Here is a 17,218-nt window from a genome sequence, read left to right on the forward strand (position 1 = left end):
TATATATATGTGTGTGTGTTCAGTAGCTACCGTGGGGTTCCAGTCAGGGCCTTCAGTAACAAAAAAAAAACCCAAAAAAACCCACGCCATAGCGCACACGCACACCACTGCGCATCTATAGGCTACTGCATTATTACCACCACATCTTCCGTTAAGTCACTCAGCAACCGCAATTTCACAAGCCACTATATGACACAAAAACAAGCTTCCACATAAGCATAGGCGTCAGCTATGCGGCGGAACACGTCCCCAGCACTATTTATGATCAACAGTTTTGTCCTCACCACTTCTAAAAATTATTATAAATTTATAATTAACACTCGAACTGCCGTAAATCATGTACCTCTTCGGTGTAGGTCTTCCTCTTGAAATAATTTCCTTCTTTTCTCAAAACGATCGCCGTGAAAACTGCACACGAAGGAGATCAGAAACATGATGGATCAGTGGTGTTAATGCAGTCATCATAACTTACTTCAAAACCCGGCAAAGGTTCAAACGTTGTTGATGACAACAGCGGGGGCTAGCGCCAGACACGTCGCTGGGCCTGGGGCGTTCTGTCACTATGCATCACAATTTGATTGGCTGACGACACACGTCAGTCAAAGTTATAACCAAACAGGAAACGGCAGCTTCAACGAAAGGCCAGCAATACTACTAGAGCAGGTCCACGGAGCTATGATGCGTTTAATGACATTCAGGAAAATCCAGCTCTGCTTCACAAAAAAATAGCCATATTCTTTCTGGAAATATAATCATAACATACTGAAAAAGTAATTGACTTCAGATACGTCCAGACACACATTAATTTGATTATTAAAAATAATAAGAATAATAATAATAAAAAAAATACTTTTTGATATTGGGCCACACGGTGGTGTAGTGGTTAGCACTCTCGCCTTGCAGCGAGAAGACCCGGGTTCGAGCCTCGGTTGGAACAAGGGCCTTTCTGCATGGAGTTTGCATGTTCTCCCCGTGTGTGCGTGGGTTCTCTCCGGGTTCTCCGGCTTCCTCCCACAGTCCAAAAACATGCAATGTGGGAATTAGGTAAATTGGACACGCTAAATTGACCATAGGAGTGAGTGTGAGAGTGAATGGTTGTTTGTCTCTAGTTGTGTGTGGCCCTGCGATGGACTGGCGAAATGTCCAGCTACTATCGCCCGATGTAGCTGAGATTGGCACAGCACCCCCCGCGACCCTCTGGTGGAGGATAAAGCGGTTAGATGATGACTGACTGACTGACTTTTTTGATATTGTCAGGGCCAGCAGAGAAGGCCCTGCTGGCTCTGACAGCCCACCACTGTGTGTGTTGTGCGTGTATGTTTATGTGTATACATACATATATATAGCATAGGTCGTTTTTAGTTTTTATTATTCTATATTTTATGGTGTTTGGTACCTGGGGTGTTTCTCTTTCCAGTCTCCTGTAAAGTGTGACTCTAATAACAGTACTGTGCGTGGATGTTGGAGCTGTGGAACCTCCCAAAGGGATTAATAAAGTGGTCTGTCTGTCTGTCTGTCTGTCTGTCAATATGGACAACTGCTCAACCATAAGAAAACGGTGCGTTTTTTTTGCTTATGTTGGGCTGAAACGCTGCTGTGACCAAATTGGGTGGGAGATGAACCTCCTTCAAGACATCTGTGGGAGTCTTTGATATCAGATTACATCTCTCTGGAGAGACTGAGTTTTTGCATTGATGGTCAGAAGGACCTTTTTACAGCAAAGTTTAGCGTGTTTAGTTTAGTGTTAGAATATCTGGGAACTCAGAGTGCGACTGCCTTAAATGCTGGACCTAACAAAGACTTTTTAGATCACTAATGTGGATGTATTTTGGATTTGCTACATATCTCATATAATCTGTATAGAGTATGTACTGTGCTAGACTGTTTTTTTAAATTAAATTAAATTAAATTAAATTAAATTAAATTAAATTAAATTAAATTAAATTAAATTAAATTAAATACTAAATAAATATTTGTACATTGAGACTAGTGTGTGCACAGGCGTCCGCTGTGTTCGCACGTGGCATGACACTTATCACCCATAATCCTTCATTATTTGGTGTACTCGCGATATGTGTGCCTGTACATGTATTTTTCAGTCTTTATGCAGGCGTAGGCGATGCGGTTTAGGCATTTTAGTATAGTGTGCTGGCATAAAATGCCCCCCATACGATTGTGTGTGTGTGTCTGTGTGAGTCTCACCCTGCAGGAGAGCTGCTGCTCTAATTTGATCAAAGATGATGAACGATCAATTTCCACTTCGCCTCCAACACTCACCTCCTCTATAACCTGCATACAGAGCAGCTGATTAACATGAAAATAGACATAAACAGTATTATAACCTGAGGGAGAATATATGAATGTATGAAAATGGTATCTGAAAAAAATAACGGGAAGTGGAAGAAGAACTAATTTGAACTGAAATTTGTGTCACTTTCCACAGTACATAGAGCAGGGGTCTCAAAGTGGCGGCCCGGGGGCCACATGTGGCCCTCCAAACAATATCAACTTGTAACAAGTAATTTCTATATGTTTTTATTTTTAAATGAATAGATTAATTTAGCATCATAAATATGTTTTTTTTATTGTTGCATATTAAAACAACCACAGTGGACCAATGTGCTGTACAGAATAATGGATAAAAGACAGAATTGTTTACCATCTGCTGCCTCCATCATTAAGTTCAAATGTGTCCCCATGAGCTAAAAAAGCAGATTTCCTCTATTTACTTTACAAACCACCATTTCCGGTCAGAAAAGACAGCAAACATATTATAATAATACACAATATTTTTAATATATAAACTTAAGATGGCTACATTTTTATTGCAGTAAAGTATTTCGTTAAGTGGCTAAAATCTGGCAGCCATTATTTCAGTGACAATGAACCTTTGTATATATGTAGGGTTCTCAATGTGGGCACACACAAGGCTACACTATCCCTCTTATTTAATCTTTTTTTTTTATATTGTACTGTATGTTGAACTTTGATCCATGAAAATAAATAAAAGTTTTGGATGTTTTGTGTGCTGCTGACCTTCCTCCATTCGTCGGCCTGCTGGAAGGTACTGTAGCCCAGCACCAGTGTCTCTGAGCCCAGTAGAACCAGTTTGAGCTGGTGCTGGATCTTCCTGTTGCTCTTTGACTTGTAGACAAGCTGGCAGCCAAGCAGGCTCAGCTCCAGGTGTGGTAGCAGGTCTCGGGCACACTTATAACACTGACACAGAAATAAATCATTAATTTGAGTTTTTTTCCAGTGCCATCATGGTTTTTGAAACAACAAGTAACCATGTCTGGAAGAGTGGGGTTTGGTCTGATTGTGAAACCATCCACTGCATGTCTACTTAACCTGCAACCATGCACCTGTTTCTGTTTGTCTATTTTAGTACTCTTCTCTCACTATGAACTGAACTGAGGATAAGTTAAAAAGAGGTTAAAAGCCACTAAACTTAACACAAAAAAACTTATAAATGATGAGGAACTGTATAAAGTACAGCTGTGGTTCCCAGAGTCTGTAAGAGCAGAATGGGAGGCAGAGCCTTCGGTTACCAGGCTCCTCCTCTCCTGTGGAACCAGCTTCAAATTACAGTTCGGGAGGCGGAGCCTCTCTCTGTATTTAAAGTTAGACTTAAAACTTTCCTTTTTGATAAAGCTTATAGTTAGAGCTGGTTCAGGGAAACCTGGACCAGCTCTTAGTTATGCTGCTATAGACCTAGACTGCTGGGGGATTTTCCTGTGGTGCACGCACATTCACTCTCTCACACTCAGGATATGAATATGACTTTTTATATGTCATTAACCTTGTCTCTTTCCCTCCCTAGTTTGTGTCTTTCCTTTCTTCCCTTTCTCTCTCTCTCTCTGTATTCTCATCTTGCAGGATAGTGATAGCCTAAAAATCCAGTTTTTGAGGCTATTGCTATCATACCATTACCATACCATCACCATTATTATTGTGCTATATTTCAGTCGATATCAATATAATTTTTAACAATACTCTCTTCTGTGGCCACACGGTGGTCTAGTGGTTAGCACTTTCGCCTTGCAGCGAGAAGACCCGGGTTCGAGCCCCTGCATGGAGTTTGCATGTTCTCCCCGTGTGTGCGTGGGTTCTCTCCGGGTTCTCCGGCTTCCTCCCACAGTCCAAAAACATGCAATGTGGGGAATAGGTAAATTGGACACTCTAAATTGACCATAGGAGTGAGTGTGAGAGTGAATGGTTGTTTGTCTCTAGTTGTGTGTGGCCCTGCGATGGACTGGCGAACTGTCCAGGGTGTACCCCGCCTATTGCCCGATGTAGCTGAGATTGGCACAGCAACCCCCGCGACCCTCTGGTGGAGGATAAAGCGGTTAGATGATGACTGATGCTTTATAAATTACATTGTATTGCTATAAACATGTAATCATTGACTGTATAAACGTGTAACTTGATACAGTTGTTGTGTATCTGTTCCTGGTCTCTCTCTCTCTTCTGTCTCTACCTCATCTCCCTCTTGTCCTTTCTCTCCCCCCTTTCTGTCCCCCACCTCTCCACTGTCCCCCATTTTCCTTTTATCCCAACCAGTCGAGGCAGATGACCGCACATCTCTGAGCCTGGTTCTGTCAGAGATTTCTTCTTCTGTTAAGAGGGAGTTTTTTTCTCTCCACTGATGCCTGGTGTTTGCTCGTTGTGTGAACTGTTGGGGTTCTCTACTCTCCTTGATGTTGCCCATGTACAGTGCCTTGAGATAATGTATGTTATGATTTGGCGCTATACAAATAAAATTGAATTGAATTGAATTGAAATAGTGACAGCAGTACCGTAAAAAATAGTAAATTGACATGCTTATTTTGCAATAAACTACTTGAACTCTGGATCAAAAAGAGTTAATAAACAAGTGTCACTGCAGGGGGTGCTGCTGTTGAGCAAAAACTACATAGTGTTGGTTTATCACATGTTGATTCACTCAGTCCTCACCAGCAGCATGTTGTTCTTGATGATGAACAGCTGTTTGGTCCACTGTCCCAGCCACTTTCTCCTCCACAGGTAACCACAGAGGCGAGACTCAGGGGCGGGCCTTAGGCATGGCTGAGAGGCACTCCACTGGATGTAGTGAGCTTTGTCCTTTACAAGCTCCTCCCCCTCATTGTCCTCATCGTTGTCCTCATCACCATAGGACTCGTAGTGACTGCTGTCTGATTCCGCCTTCTCTGTAGATGGAGGTTGTTGTTATTATGTTCATCAGAAAAGAGATGAACATTATCTCTCCATGTGTGTACTGCATGTGTGTGTAGATACCAGTGTTTGACATGGTTGTGTCAGCAGGTATGTAGGGTTCTGCCTCCTCATATGTATCTTCATCATCATCTCCTAAACCTCCTGCTGGGAGGGGTGGCACTGTTGGGCCCTGATTCTAAAATGAAAGGAAATGAGGATGAGTATGTGAAGCCACAGTTCTGGATAGTCTGAATGCTGAGGCTCATGAATAATGTAGTACATCTGGCGTTTCTAACCCTAAATTCAGGCCCTTCTAAATGGTCAAATAGTAAATCTAAAGGGATTGTCAGTTTATTTATGCACCCAAATAAGAAAAAATTCAGTTTCTTCACTGTAAATGGAGGTCCAGGGCTGAAAAATTCTAGAGGGGAATCCATTTCCCATTATGCACTAAACATACCTGAGAAAAAATACACAGTCAACTGCTATAAGCTACATCAAACACGGAGTGATGTGGAAACAGGGACATTCAGGGGAAAAACTGTATATGAACAAGATTTTCTAGGAAATCTTCTTGCTGTGTGTGTGTGCGCACGTGTGTGTGTGTCTGTGAGGTCACGTGTTCTGTCAATACATCACGTAGACCAGATGCTAATCAGCTCCCATCACTGACCACTTCCTCTCCTGGCAGAGCTCTCAGCCAATAGGAGGAGAGACAGAGGGGAGCTGACTTGTACATGTAAACACAGTACATCCTGTCACTCCCTCTGTGACACACACACACAGCACATAGTAACTCTGTTGTCTCCTCACAAACCTCAGGACTCAGTCTGTCATTATACTGACCCACATCACAACAGACCAGCTTCCTCCTCCTCCTCCTCCTCCTGTTTTCTTTCTTCTACTTTTCTTTAACCTCTAGAAGAAACTATCATGAGCATGGCCAGATTAACCTCACCAGTGGTGTGGGGGTACAAAACCTGCTTCTGGGCCCCTAATGACTTCCACTGTGACCGCTGTAGTTACTTCCCACCACAAGTGAAATTTGTAAGTAAGTTGTTCACTTACTTTCTAGGGCTTTGAACCATAGTTCGTGGGTTAGGATTAGCCTGGTTTAAGGTTTTAGCCTGTATTAAAAATCTGTGATCTCCACACCACACTTGTCGCTGCAGGGGGTGACTGAGGGGGACCAATGTTAAGAAAGTTTTGGAATTGTAGAATCAAACTCTCACAAAGTGACACTGCTACTTCCCACAGCTGGCTCAAACCAGAATACTGCATGAAGTGTTAAACCTGATCTCCTCCCCCATCATATTGGTTTTCACACATTCAGATTGTATTCTCAAAACATCAGGTGTCCCTGATGATGGTTGTGAGTTGACTATTTCTGGTGCTCACAGGACTGGGCAGTATTAGTAGTAGATTAGTAGTAGTAGTAGTACCACTAATCTGCATGAGCATGCTGTTACTGGGATCTACTATACATACATACATATATATATATGTATGTTATTTAATTTTAGAATACATATATGTATATATATATATATGTATATATATATATATATATATACATATATATGTATTCTAAAATTAAGACACAGATTGCCTTTAAGGTAAAATTTCTGGAAGTGAATGTAAGTCATTGTAATGTCCTCTTTAGACATGATGACTTACTCCATTCTTCAGCCAAATGGAGGAGTCCTGCCTTGAGTTCAGCTCAGGGAAACAAACACCATCTGGAAGAAAAAAATATATGTAAATACTGTAAATTCTGTATGTGTTTTATGAGTATTATGTGTATAGCCCAGGGTCAAGCCAGCTGTATAGCATGTTTTCAGCCAAGAGTACTGACTGTACTGATAAAGTGGGACATCACGTCCCACTTTACCTTTCCCAGGTGAGTCTGCGAGCTTGTTGCAAGGCGATGATGATGGACAGCTCATGATCATGTATTCAGCATCTTCCACTGCAAACACAACAAACACACTCGTCTGCAGCAGTGGATGTAAGGAGTTTTAACAACAGGTACAATTTTTTTTTCTGCAAGGAGCACACATTTTCAGTAGTAGTAGGTGTGATGATAATAGTAGTAGTATTATTAGTCTGTTGCTTTGTCAGTGGTAGTATTAGTAGTAATTTATGTAGCTGCTAGTTCTAGTACGATTAGAGTCGTAGGGCTGGTGGTGGTGTTACCTGGGTTTTCATTAGTCTGCAGTTTGGACAGCAGCTCTGAGATGGATTTCTTCTGAGCCTGAGCAATGTTGCTCAGGTTCTCTGAGTCTAGAGCAGACAGGAAGGACTGCAGATCCAAAATCAATTTGCCCAGCACTACAGAGAGACATGTGGATGGACTGAATTAAAACTGAAAACTGAATTAATTATCAAATTAAATGTACATTTACATTTTAAAAAATAAATTAAAAAAACACATTTAGAGTTAACTTCTCTCTCTCACACACACACACACACTCTCTCTCTCTCTGTCTGAATGCTGACTGTGTTTAAGCTTCAAAAGAATAAAATAGCTGAAATCATTAAAAGGCAATTAAAGGCATTAAAAGACACCTCTCACTTCATATTATTATTTCACTGTCAATACAGATACAAGAAAACTCACATTTTACAACAATATCAAAATGAACACTTGAGGCAGATAAAGAGGTTCGTAAAAATGTTAGCCCAGGTTATAGACAAATATTTAAAAAGATAAAACAATTCAGGATCTCTGATCAGCAAGAGATGGACATAATGCCAAGATCCAAGGATTGAGAAGTCAAGAAGTGACATGTAAGACAAAGAGATCAGATCAGGAATGAATGGTCTATTGGTATCCTTTTTTCATGACAGGCATTATCTGCATGCACATTGTGTAACCGTCAATGCTGTTTGCTCCCAGGTCATAGAAGAACAGGGTTCTTTTTGTCTTAATAATCAGTTTGCATTTGGCAGCTGGGATTAAACTATTGAAGTCAATAGAAAGCTCATCGTAATCACTTCTCACAACTTTTGTATAGACACTTAACTCATGGAAGCTACATTTTAGCAAAAGAAGACTTTAGTTTTGTGGTATTTGTTGTAGAAGAGGTTATGTGGTGAAAACACAGTACACAACCTCAGGATTGAAACATAACAAACAAATGACTGGACCTGGTCTGGTGAAGATTCTCATCACAAGGTCTGACCTTCACATGTTAACTGATGTGACAGGACACACACTGATAAGCAGCCAAATGCTGCTAATGTTTAACACAGCATAAAGACTCTGAGTGTGTGTATTACTTCACATTAAAAAACTCAAGGTCTCTGTACGACAACAGGGAAACGGGAAGCTAATATTTTCATTGATTTGACTGAAAAAAAAGCAACAGGATTGTGCCTGTTTCATGTAATATTTACCCAGTAAAAATATATATTTTATTATCCCCTAAGAGACCATTTACATGATTTAATTCTCTATGATGTCGGTCATGTTTTCGGATGTTGTTTTAACTTCCTTCTGATAAATCGTTTTATTCCTTTTTGTGTTTCAGCTAAGTGACAACTTGTAACATTACCCTTATGTGAATTCCTTTTCCCACTTTAAAGCCTTCAGAATTGCAATTTGGTCAGCGTTATTGTTCATGTTTTGTGAACTGAATTCTGGGAAAACTGTCAAAGCAGATTTGTCTATATTAGCAGCTGTATAGACTACAGAGACTATATGATAGTTCTATTGAGTATTTGCAGGTAAACTGTATCAAACACAGTTTGAGATGACCCACATATCTTGTTTACTGCGTTAATGTACAGTAGCTTATGAGATGTAGATCAGAGAAGGTTTAGTTTGATGTAGAGACCCCAGGTCTACTTTGCTTGGCCCCTGAAATCTCTTATAGCACCCTTGATCATCAAGGACCATTAGGGCGAACCCACCAAGAAGCTGTTAATGAACTCCTCAAACCTTGCTCAACTGTTTGTATTGTGTTACTGTCTATACAATATATATAGACGATATATTCCCATCACTCGTAACAGTTATGACTGACAGGCGACTGGAACAAGACCCGATGTGCTGAAGTGAATGAGCCTCCAAACAGAATGAACACAGGGAGGTGAAATGTAAAAAATGCAGAAAGAAAGAAAAAAAAACCCAAACAGTTAGCAACTGTGTGAAGCTTCATTCACACAGACAGAGTGAGTCCATTCACACACTGAGCTGAGTGGGAGATAGGGGTTAAACATTTCTCATTAACTCTTCTGTGCTGATTTTAACAATCCTGCATCTCTGCTTATGAGTCTGCTGCTGTTTTAAACTGTACATAACTCACACACCCACAACACATCAGAGAAAACAACAGAGAAAGAGGACAGACAGACCACTGCTCGACATACAGAGAACTTATCTGTCCATCAACATTGCTTCCTGTGTGAGGCTTTTATGTTGAAGAAAACACACAGGCGCACACACACACACGCACACAGGCACACACACACACGCACACACACACACACACAAGCACACACGCAGACACACACACACAAGCGCGCACACACACACACAGTGAATAAGACTCACTGACTAATGGCTGACAAATCAATAACAACATCAACAATAACCAAATCAAAACTAAATTTGTGCTGTTTTTTGTTCATTTGCTGTTTGAGTAACTATCATTTAAAAAAGAAAAAAGTTGATGTACTGACATAACATAAACACTTTGAGGGAATATCTCACATCTGAGTCTGAAAACCAGAGTAAAAGAAACATGCGTGCTTGTGTGTTTGTGTGTGTGTGCGTGTGTGTTTCAGGGTGTGGGGCAGCTCTCTCTTTCATCTGCTCATTGTTAAATTTAGTACAGAAACAGAAACATTTACATCACTGAGCTGCTGTTTCCTCAGACTCTAAACCTCATTTGTTTCATTAATTTTTCTTATGCGTCAGTGACTCACACAAGATTCTCAAGCAGTGACAAGGAGCAGGAAGTTTTCCCTCTGTCACATTAGTCACACACACACACACACACACACACACACACAGAAAAATGTAAACAGTATAATACCTCAGTCTCCTGAGAGCAGCCAGAGGAGGAAGTGTAAATGATGAAGAGGAGGAGGAAAGATGGGAGTTTCTGATTGTTATGTTGCTGCAGTTAACATACCATCAGTGTGATAAAGGGTCACTGAGTGTAACTCATTTAACTCACAGATGCTTGTGAGACCTGTCAACAAATTCACGGAAAATCCAGATAGTATATACATATATGTATAGAAAAAACATAGAAAAACAGGGTTTTTTTTATATAAAAAAGTACAGTACAGTCAAATGAGATCTTATGTATCAAGTTGTGAATTACTTGTTTTTTAAAAGTTATTGGATGTATTTCATATATTCCCGTAATTCTAATTCTAGAATAATCATTTAAGAAGATTTTGTCAGTCACAAAAGCTTTAAGATAAATAAAGCAAACATTTTTAATTGAATTTAATTGAATTTAATTTAATTAATATGGTGTGATAACGTAAACGATAAAGTAAAAACAAAATTATGTGCAGAGCAGCTAACAGTAAAAGCATCACAAGATTGAAAGGAAATAAGGTCATTATTATTCCACAGAATAAAAACGATAGTTAAAGGTACATCAATTCAGTAAATCTATTTTCAAGTGTTTTGCAATTCAAAACGAATTCACATTTTCATGTAATGTAAATTATGTTGCATTGTTCGAGACAGAGACACGTTTTGAATTAAAGTATTTTTCCCACATATGAAACATCTGAAAACATTCTTTTTTTTAAATAAATATGATTTTGTGCATTCCATATTTTACAACTTACATAAATGATGCATCAAGAACTATATGAGCCACAATCTGTCAAACTTTTACTTTCACATAATACATCGAGATCATTTTACCTTCTGATAATTCATCAAGGAGTCCCTCGTCTAGAGTCAAATTACTATAAAAACCTGATTTTCTTTCCCATAAAACAGTTTTGTTATTATTTTTGATGTACTACTCCTTTGTGTAGTGCTGCTGCTGAGATCATGAATGAGCTCTCTACCTTTCTGTTTGTCCATGTCTGTCTGTGTTTGGCCTCAGTCACAGCTCCTCTTCAGTCTCATATCTCCACCAAAGATTATGGACCACAAAATCACAGACAGATCTGCTCCTGTTTTCTCCTCACTCTAACTCACAGAGTCCTTGACACTAGAGGGAGGAGAGAGGGGATGGACCAGGACGCTCATTATGCATGAGGGGAGGGAGGCAGGCAGGGAACAATAGCATCCTCTATGAACTCACTCTCCTGCATGAGAGTCCAAAGAGAAGGTCTTGATCCACTGCTGCCTCTAATGGTAAGTGTAAATGTGTTATTTTTCGACTTCAGTGTTTTAGGGGCTTTTGTTTGGGTTAAGCTTAGTGTTAGCTCCTGTTCCCACAAGATAAAAACACATTTTTTCTCTCTGGTCTTTTCAAACTTCAATGTCCACACATTGTAGACTTATGCTGATATAGATTTCATTAGAGGAGTCTTTTGTCTGTTTTACCCTAATCTTCAGTTTCCATAAGATGAAGTGGCAGACATATTCTTAAAATATTGTACAATTAAGCTGGTGTAAATTTTTTTTATCAAATTACACTTCTGTGAAGTTGCTAAAAAATGGTGAATCAGATGAGACGAGCACCATGGTTTAACTCCAATACTCGTGCTCTTAAACAAACGCTACGTAGATTAGAAAGAAAATGGCGTTCCAATAACCTAGAGGAATTTTATATAGCCTGGAATGATAGTTTTTTAGCTTACAAAAAAGCTAGAGCTGCCTATTACTCTTCTTTAATTGAAGAAAATAAGAATAATCATAGATTTCTTTTCAACACTGTAGCCAGGCTGACACAGAGCCTTAGCTCCACTGAACCATCTATTCCTTTAACAATTAGCAGTGATGACTTTATCAACGTCTTTGTGAATAAAATAACATCAATTAGAGAAAAAATTGATCATCTCCTCCCTCATATTGGGACTGACTCATATTCTAGCACAAGAGCTTTAGAAGCACCAGGTGCACAGTTAGACAGTTTCTCCCCTATAGATCTCCCTGAGTTAACATCATTAGTTTCATCATCCAAGCCATCAACCTGTCAGTTAGATCCTATCCCCACCAAACCGTTTAAAGATGTGTTTCCTTTAACTAACAGCTCTATATTGACTCAAATTAATCTATCCTTATTAACTGAATATGTGCCCCAAACATTTAAAACAGCAGTTATTAAACCACTTCTCAAAAAAGTGACCCTTGGCCCAGATATTTTTGCTAATTATCGACCTATATCTAATCTTCCCTTTGTTTCTAAAATCTTAGAAAAGGCAGTTGCTAATCAATTATGTGAATATTTGCACATTAATGGCCTGTTTTCAAGATTTTCAGTCAGGTTTTAGATTAAACCATAGCACAGAAACAGCACTAGTTAAAGTTAGTAATGATCTTCTCTTGGCGTCAGATAATGGTCTAGTTTCTTTACTTGTCCTGTTAGATCTTAGTGCTGCATTTGACACCATTGATCATAATATTCTACTGCAGAGATTGGAGCGGACTCTTGGTATCACAGGTGCTGCCCTCTGCTGGTTTAAATCATACTTATCTGATAGATTCCAGTTTGTTCATCTTAATGATAAAGCCTCACTATAAACAAACGTTAATTGTGGAGTTCCACAAGGCTCAGTGCTTGGGCCTATACTTTTTACCTTATATATGCTTCCTCTAGGGAACATTATTAGAAAGCACAACATACACTTTGATTGTTATGCAGATGACACACAGCTATATTTATCAATGAGGCCGGATGAAATAAATCAGGTTGTTCAACTCCAGGAATGTCTCAGAGACATTAAGTCGTGGATGACCTGTAACTTTCTACTTTTAAACTTTTATACTCGGCCCTAAACACCTCAGAGAAAAACTTTCTGACCACATTGTCACTTTAGATGACATCACCCTGGCTTCCAGTTCCTGTGAGGAACCTTGGAGTTACTTTTGACCAGGAAATGTCATTTGATTCACACATAAAACTAATTTCCAGAACAGCCTTCTTCCACCTGTGGAACATTATGAAAATTAGAAACATTCTGTCTTTACAGAATGCTGAAAAACTAGTTGAAGCTTTTGTTACATCTAGATTAGATTACTGTAACTCCTTATTATCAGGATGTTCCAACAAGTCTGTTAGAACCCTTCAGTTAATTCAAAATGCTGAAGCATGAGTTCTGACAGGAACTAGAAAGAGAGACCATGTAACTCCAGTGTTAGCTTCTCTACACTGGCTCCCCGTACAGTTTAGAATTCAATTTAAAATCCTACTCCTCACGTACTTAATGCACTTAATGGTCAGGCCCCTTCATACCTGAAAGACCTAGTCTTACCCTATCACCCTAACAGACCACTTAGGTCACAAAATACAGGTTTACTTGTGGTTCCCAGAATCTGTAAGAGCTCCTATGGAACCAGCTTCCAATGACAGTTTGGGAGGCGGAGCCTCTCTCTGTATTTAAAGTTAGACTTAAAACTTTCCTTTTTGATAAAGCTTATAGTTAGAGCTGGTTCAGGGAAACCTGGACCAGCTCTTAGTTATGCTGCTATAGACCTAGACTGCTGGGGGATTTTCCTGTGGTACACGCACATTCACTCTCTCACACTCAGCATTTGATTATGACTTTTTATATGTCATTAACCTTGTCTCTTTCTCTCCCTAGTTTGTGTCTTTCCTTCCTTCCCCCTCTCTCTCTCTGTATTCTCATCTTGCAGGTTACAGGATCAAGATCCAGTTTATATATTCAGGCTATCCATATCATCACCATTATTATTGTGCTATAATAAAAAAGTCGATATCATTGACTGTATAAACTTGTAACTTGATACAGTTGTTGTGTATCTGCTCCTGGTCTCGCTCTCTCTTCCGTCTCTACCTCATCTCCTTTCTATCCCCCCTTTCTGTCCCCCACCTCTCCGCTGTCCCCCATTTTCCTTTCACCCCAACCGGTCGACGCAGATGACTGCACATCTCTGAGCCTGGCTCTGTCAGAGATTTCTTCCTGTTAAGAGGGAGTTTTTTCTCTCCACTGATGCCTAGTGTTTGCTCATTGTGTGAACTGTTGGGGTTCTCTGCTCTCCTTGATGTTGTCTATGTACAGTGCCATGAGATAATGTATGTTATGATTTGGCGCTATACAAATAAAATTGAATTGAATTGAATTGAATTGAATTGAATTGAATTGAATTGAATCGAATCGAATCGAATCGAATCGAATCGAATCGAATTGAATTTAAATGATTTTTTCCCCCTTGTGTTTCTGCTGGTTGACATGTTTTCAGTGAGTGCATGTCTGCTGACTTCTGAGCAAATAAACAGCCCAGTCATCTCTGACTAGTGTGTCAGTAACTAACATAAACACACTTAAATGGCGTGAACTATGACTTAGTACTTTGTCTTATTTTTGTTGATCATATGCAGACGTGTGTGAGAGGAAGTTAAACACAGTGTTCTTAAAGCAAAAAAAAGCTCTTTATTGTACCTCCTGCAATCATTCACATCACCATTCATCTGTTACATTACCTGTATCCACATGTGACAACTACACAAGAATTATCATTCAGTGATTCAGTATGTACAGCTGCAGCAGGGTGACTACAGCTGTGTCACTGTCAACTTCATTATATCAAACCATTTAAATAAAGGTTAAAACAAATGTATGTGAGATCTTCATGTAACATAATGCATACAGCAGTTCCATGAGCCTATCAGACATGTCGACAGTGATGTTGCATTGTGACATCAACCTGCAAGAAAAGTCGATGAAAAAAACCTTGAAATGTACAAAACACAGAACAATCTTTGTGTCATCATGGTGTTAGTCACGGCAAAGCCACTTCCGGTCTCTAATACAAAACACAACCAATCAAAGCATGAATCCTCTCAGTGTCTCCAAACAATGTTAGAATCAAGAAATTAAAAGAACAATGTAAATTGTCTCAGCGTAAAATGAATAATGTGCATTTACTCAAAAAAAATCAAATATCCTTTCTTTTTTATTTTTTTCCAGTCTTCTCTTGTTCCACAGATACAGGAAGCATGAGGTGGTAAGGTGTGTGAGGCAGACATGGAGGTGAGAGTGAGCTCATGTCAAACAAAAACAGGGTAAATTACTGTAAGCACATGAGAACTGAATCATCAGATCAAATAAGAGAGTAAATACCAGTGCAGCCTCACTTAAAAGAGGCATACAGTGCTGAAGCAAAGACTTTAGTCATAAGTCAGCAAGTTTGCAAGTCACGGAAAAAATTGCAGAGAAATGAATGAATAAATTAAGTGCAACCAACAGCTTGAATCAAGTGATACAGTACTTTCAGAATTTACCAGGTCATTCAACTTCCTTGTTCACTTTAAGCCCCACGCCTTCCTTTGTCAGGTCTTGCTCAATTGGGGTTTTGCACATACAACGCCTGTCTTCAGTTTCTAATGCATCAACAAACAATAAACGACAACTTTCATGACAGGTAAACACGTCAGGTAAATTATTCACTTCAGTTTAAATGTTTAAATTTTGAGTGAATGATGTGAACTTGGCGTCACCTGGTTCAACCAACAGTAAAACTGCATCTACACATGTCTGTTTTGACTCTGTATGAAACTTCATTGCTTGAAATATTTGCCTCACGTTAGGTCACATCAACAAGTGAAGTCCCTTGAAATGGACAACAAACTCAGTCAGATCCATCTCGTTCCACCTTCACATGAGCTCACAACTGCTTTTACTGCCACAGAGATGCTTGAGACTCTTATAAAGAAGGCATTCATCAATTTATAATGTGACTTTTGCTTAATGGTGATTTCCCATCATTCCTCTTGTATATCCATGGAATTAATTTTAGCCGCTTTCCATTCTTTCACGTTGTTTTTCTTTAAAGTGACAATAGATAATTTGATGATTTTACTTGTCAGAGTTTCAATAACAAGAACATGGTTTTAAAAAATAGCTGCACGTCATTTGGTCGCTAAGCAACACTAGCCAATGCTAAATGTTTGCAACCTGCTAAATGAACAAACCAGAGCCACGTGGAGACAGGGTTCATTGTATAGTGAAGTATAGTGAGTGATTCCAGATACAGCCTCCACCTCTGCTCTGGTTTGATGTTTATTGTCATTTAAGTGTGTGTGTGTGTGTGGCAGTGATCTTTGCTGAACTAGAAAGACATACAAAAGTCTTTGTTAAACTTCTCACTGTCTCTAAAAGAGTATAATAGTTAATAGTTAATAGTTAATTTGCTGTGTTTTGAATTAGCTGCTGTCAGTGACTTACTTATGTTAAAGTCTTATTAAGCTCCAACAGTTGTCATACAAAAGTGCTGTAGTTTGAACGTGGCCTAAATATAGGAGTTACATTGTATCCCACAAAGCTTGATCCATAGGAGCCACAACTCAGAAAACACCAGGTTGGGCATCAGCATATATGCACATGCTGCATCACTTCTTCTAATAAAGAAGTGACGCAGTATTAGCCAGAGTTAGCTTGTAAGCAACTAGGCAACTTATTGTTGGAAAGCTTATAAGTAAAAAAAAATGTGTACTGCAAGTTCTATGGCTTTATTACAGGTTTAACCCAAGTGATAAGTGGTTGTGATGTCGCACGTAACAATGTGAACCCCTGTTCTGAAACCTTGAGTCGAAATTTGCCTCATGTTTTGAAATTTGCAAATGTCACCTCATATGTGCCATACTTTATCATTTAGTTTGCTGTAAAGGAAAAATAATTTACAAAATGTTGAGTGAGTGAGTGAGTAAGACCATTAACTTCTGTTATTGATGTTATACATCAAGTGAGAAGTCTAATTTTCCCTTAGACTTCCATTCAAAGTCACCCCCTGGTGGCTATTTAATATATTCTTATATTCTTAGAAGTCTATGTCCATTTATTTAATATGTGTACGGTTTAACCTGAGTCAGGCCGTACAAGAAAGATAGAAATCATCACTCAAATCATCACATTCCAC

At 39.2% G+C, this 17,218-nt stretch overlaps 1 protein-coding gene across 1 annotated transcript in view; it reads right to left on the reverse strand.

Annotated features, from left to right (window-relative positions):
* The window catches only part of si:dkey-220o5.5 (actin filament-associated protein 1-like 2), a 29,149-nt gene extending 17,800 nt beyond the window's left edge, over positions 1-11,349 (reverse strand). Inside the window, exons 1-8 of the mRNA XM_044025364.1 lie at positions 11,239-11,349; positions 7,390-7,524; positions 7,085-7,162; positions 6,871-6,932; positions 5,275-5,389; positions 4,954-5,186; positions 3,037-3,216; positions 2,203-2,289 (exon numbers count right to left, since the gene is read on the reverse strand). Coding sequence (XP_043881299.1) covers positions 2,203-2,289; positions 3,037-3,216; positions 4,954-5,186; positions 5,275-5,389; positions 6,871-6,932; positions 7,085-7,162; positions 7,390-7,524; positions 11,239-11,254 — 906 coding nt within the window. The 5' untranslated portion in view covers positions 11,255-11,349. The remainder of the gene's footprint in view (positions 1-2,202; positions 2,290-3,036; positions 3,217-4,953; positions 5,187-5,274; positions 5,390-6,870; positions 6,933-7,084; positions 7,163-7,389; positions 7,525-11,238) is intronic.
* Between the last annotated feature and the right edge of the window lie 5,869 nt (positions 11,350-17,218).

The sequence above is a fragment of the Solea senegalensis genome, linkage group LG5 (assembly GCF_019176455.1).
Source record: "Solea senegalensis isolate Sse05_10M linkage group LG5, IFAPA_SoseM_1, whole genome shotgun sequence".
In the NCBI taxonomy this organism is placed as follows: domain Eukaryota; kingdom Metazoa; phylum Chordata; class Actinopteri; order Pleuronectiformes; family Soleidae; genus Solea; species Solea senegalensis.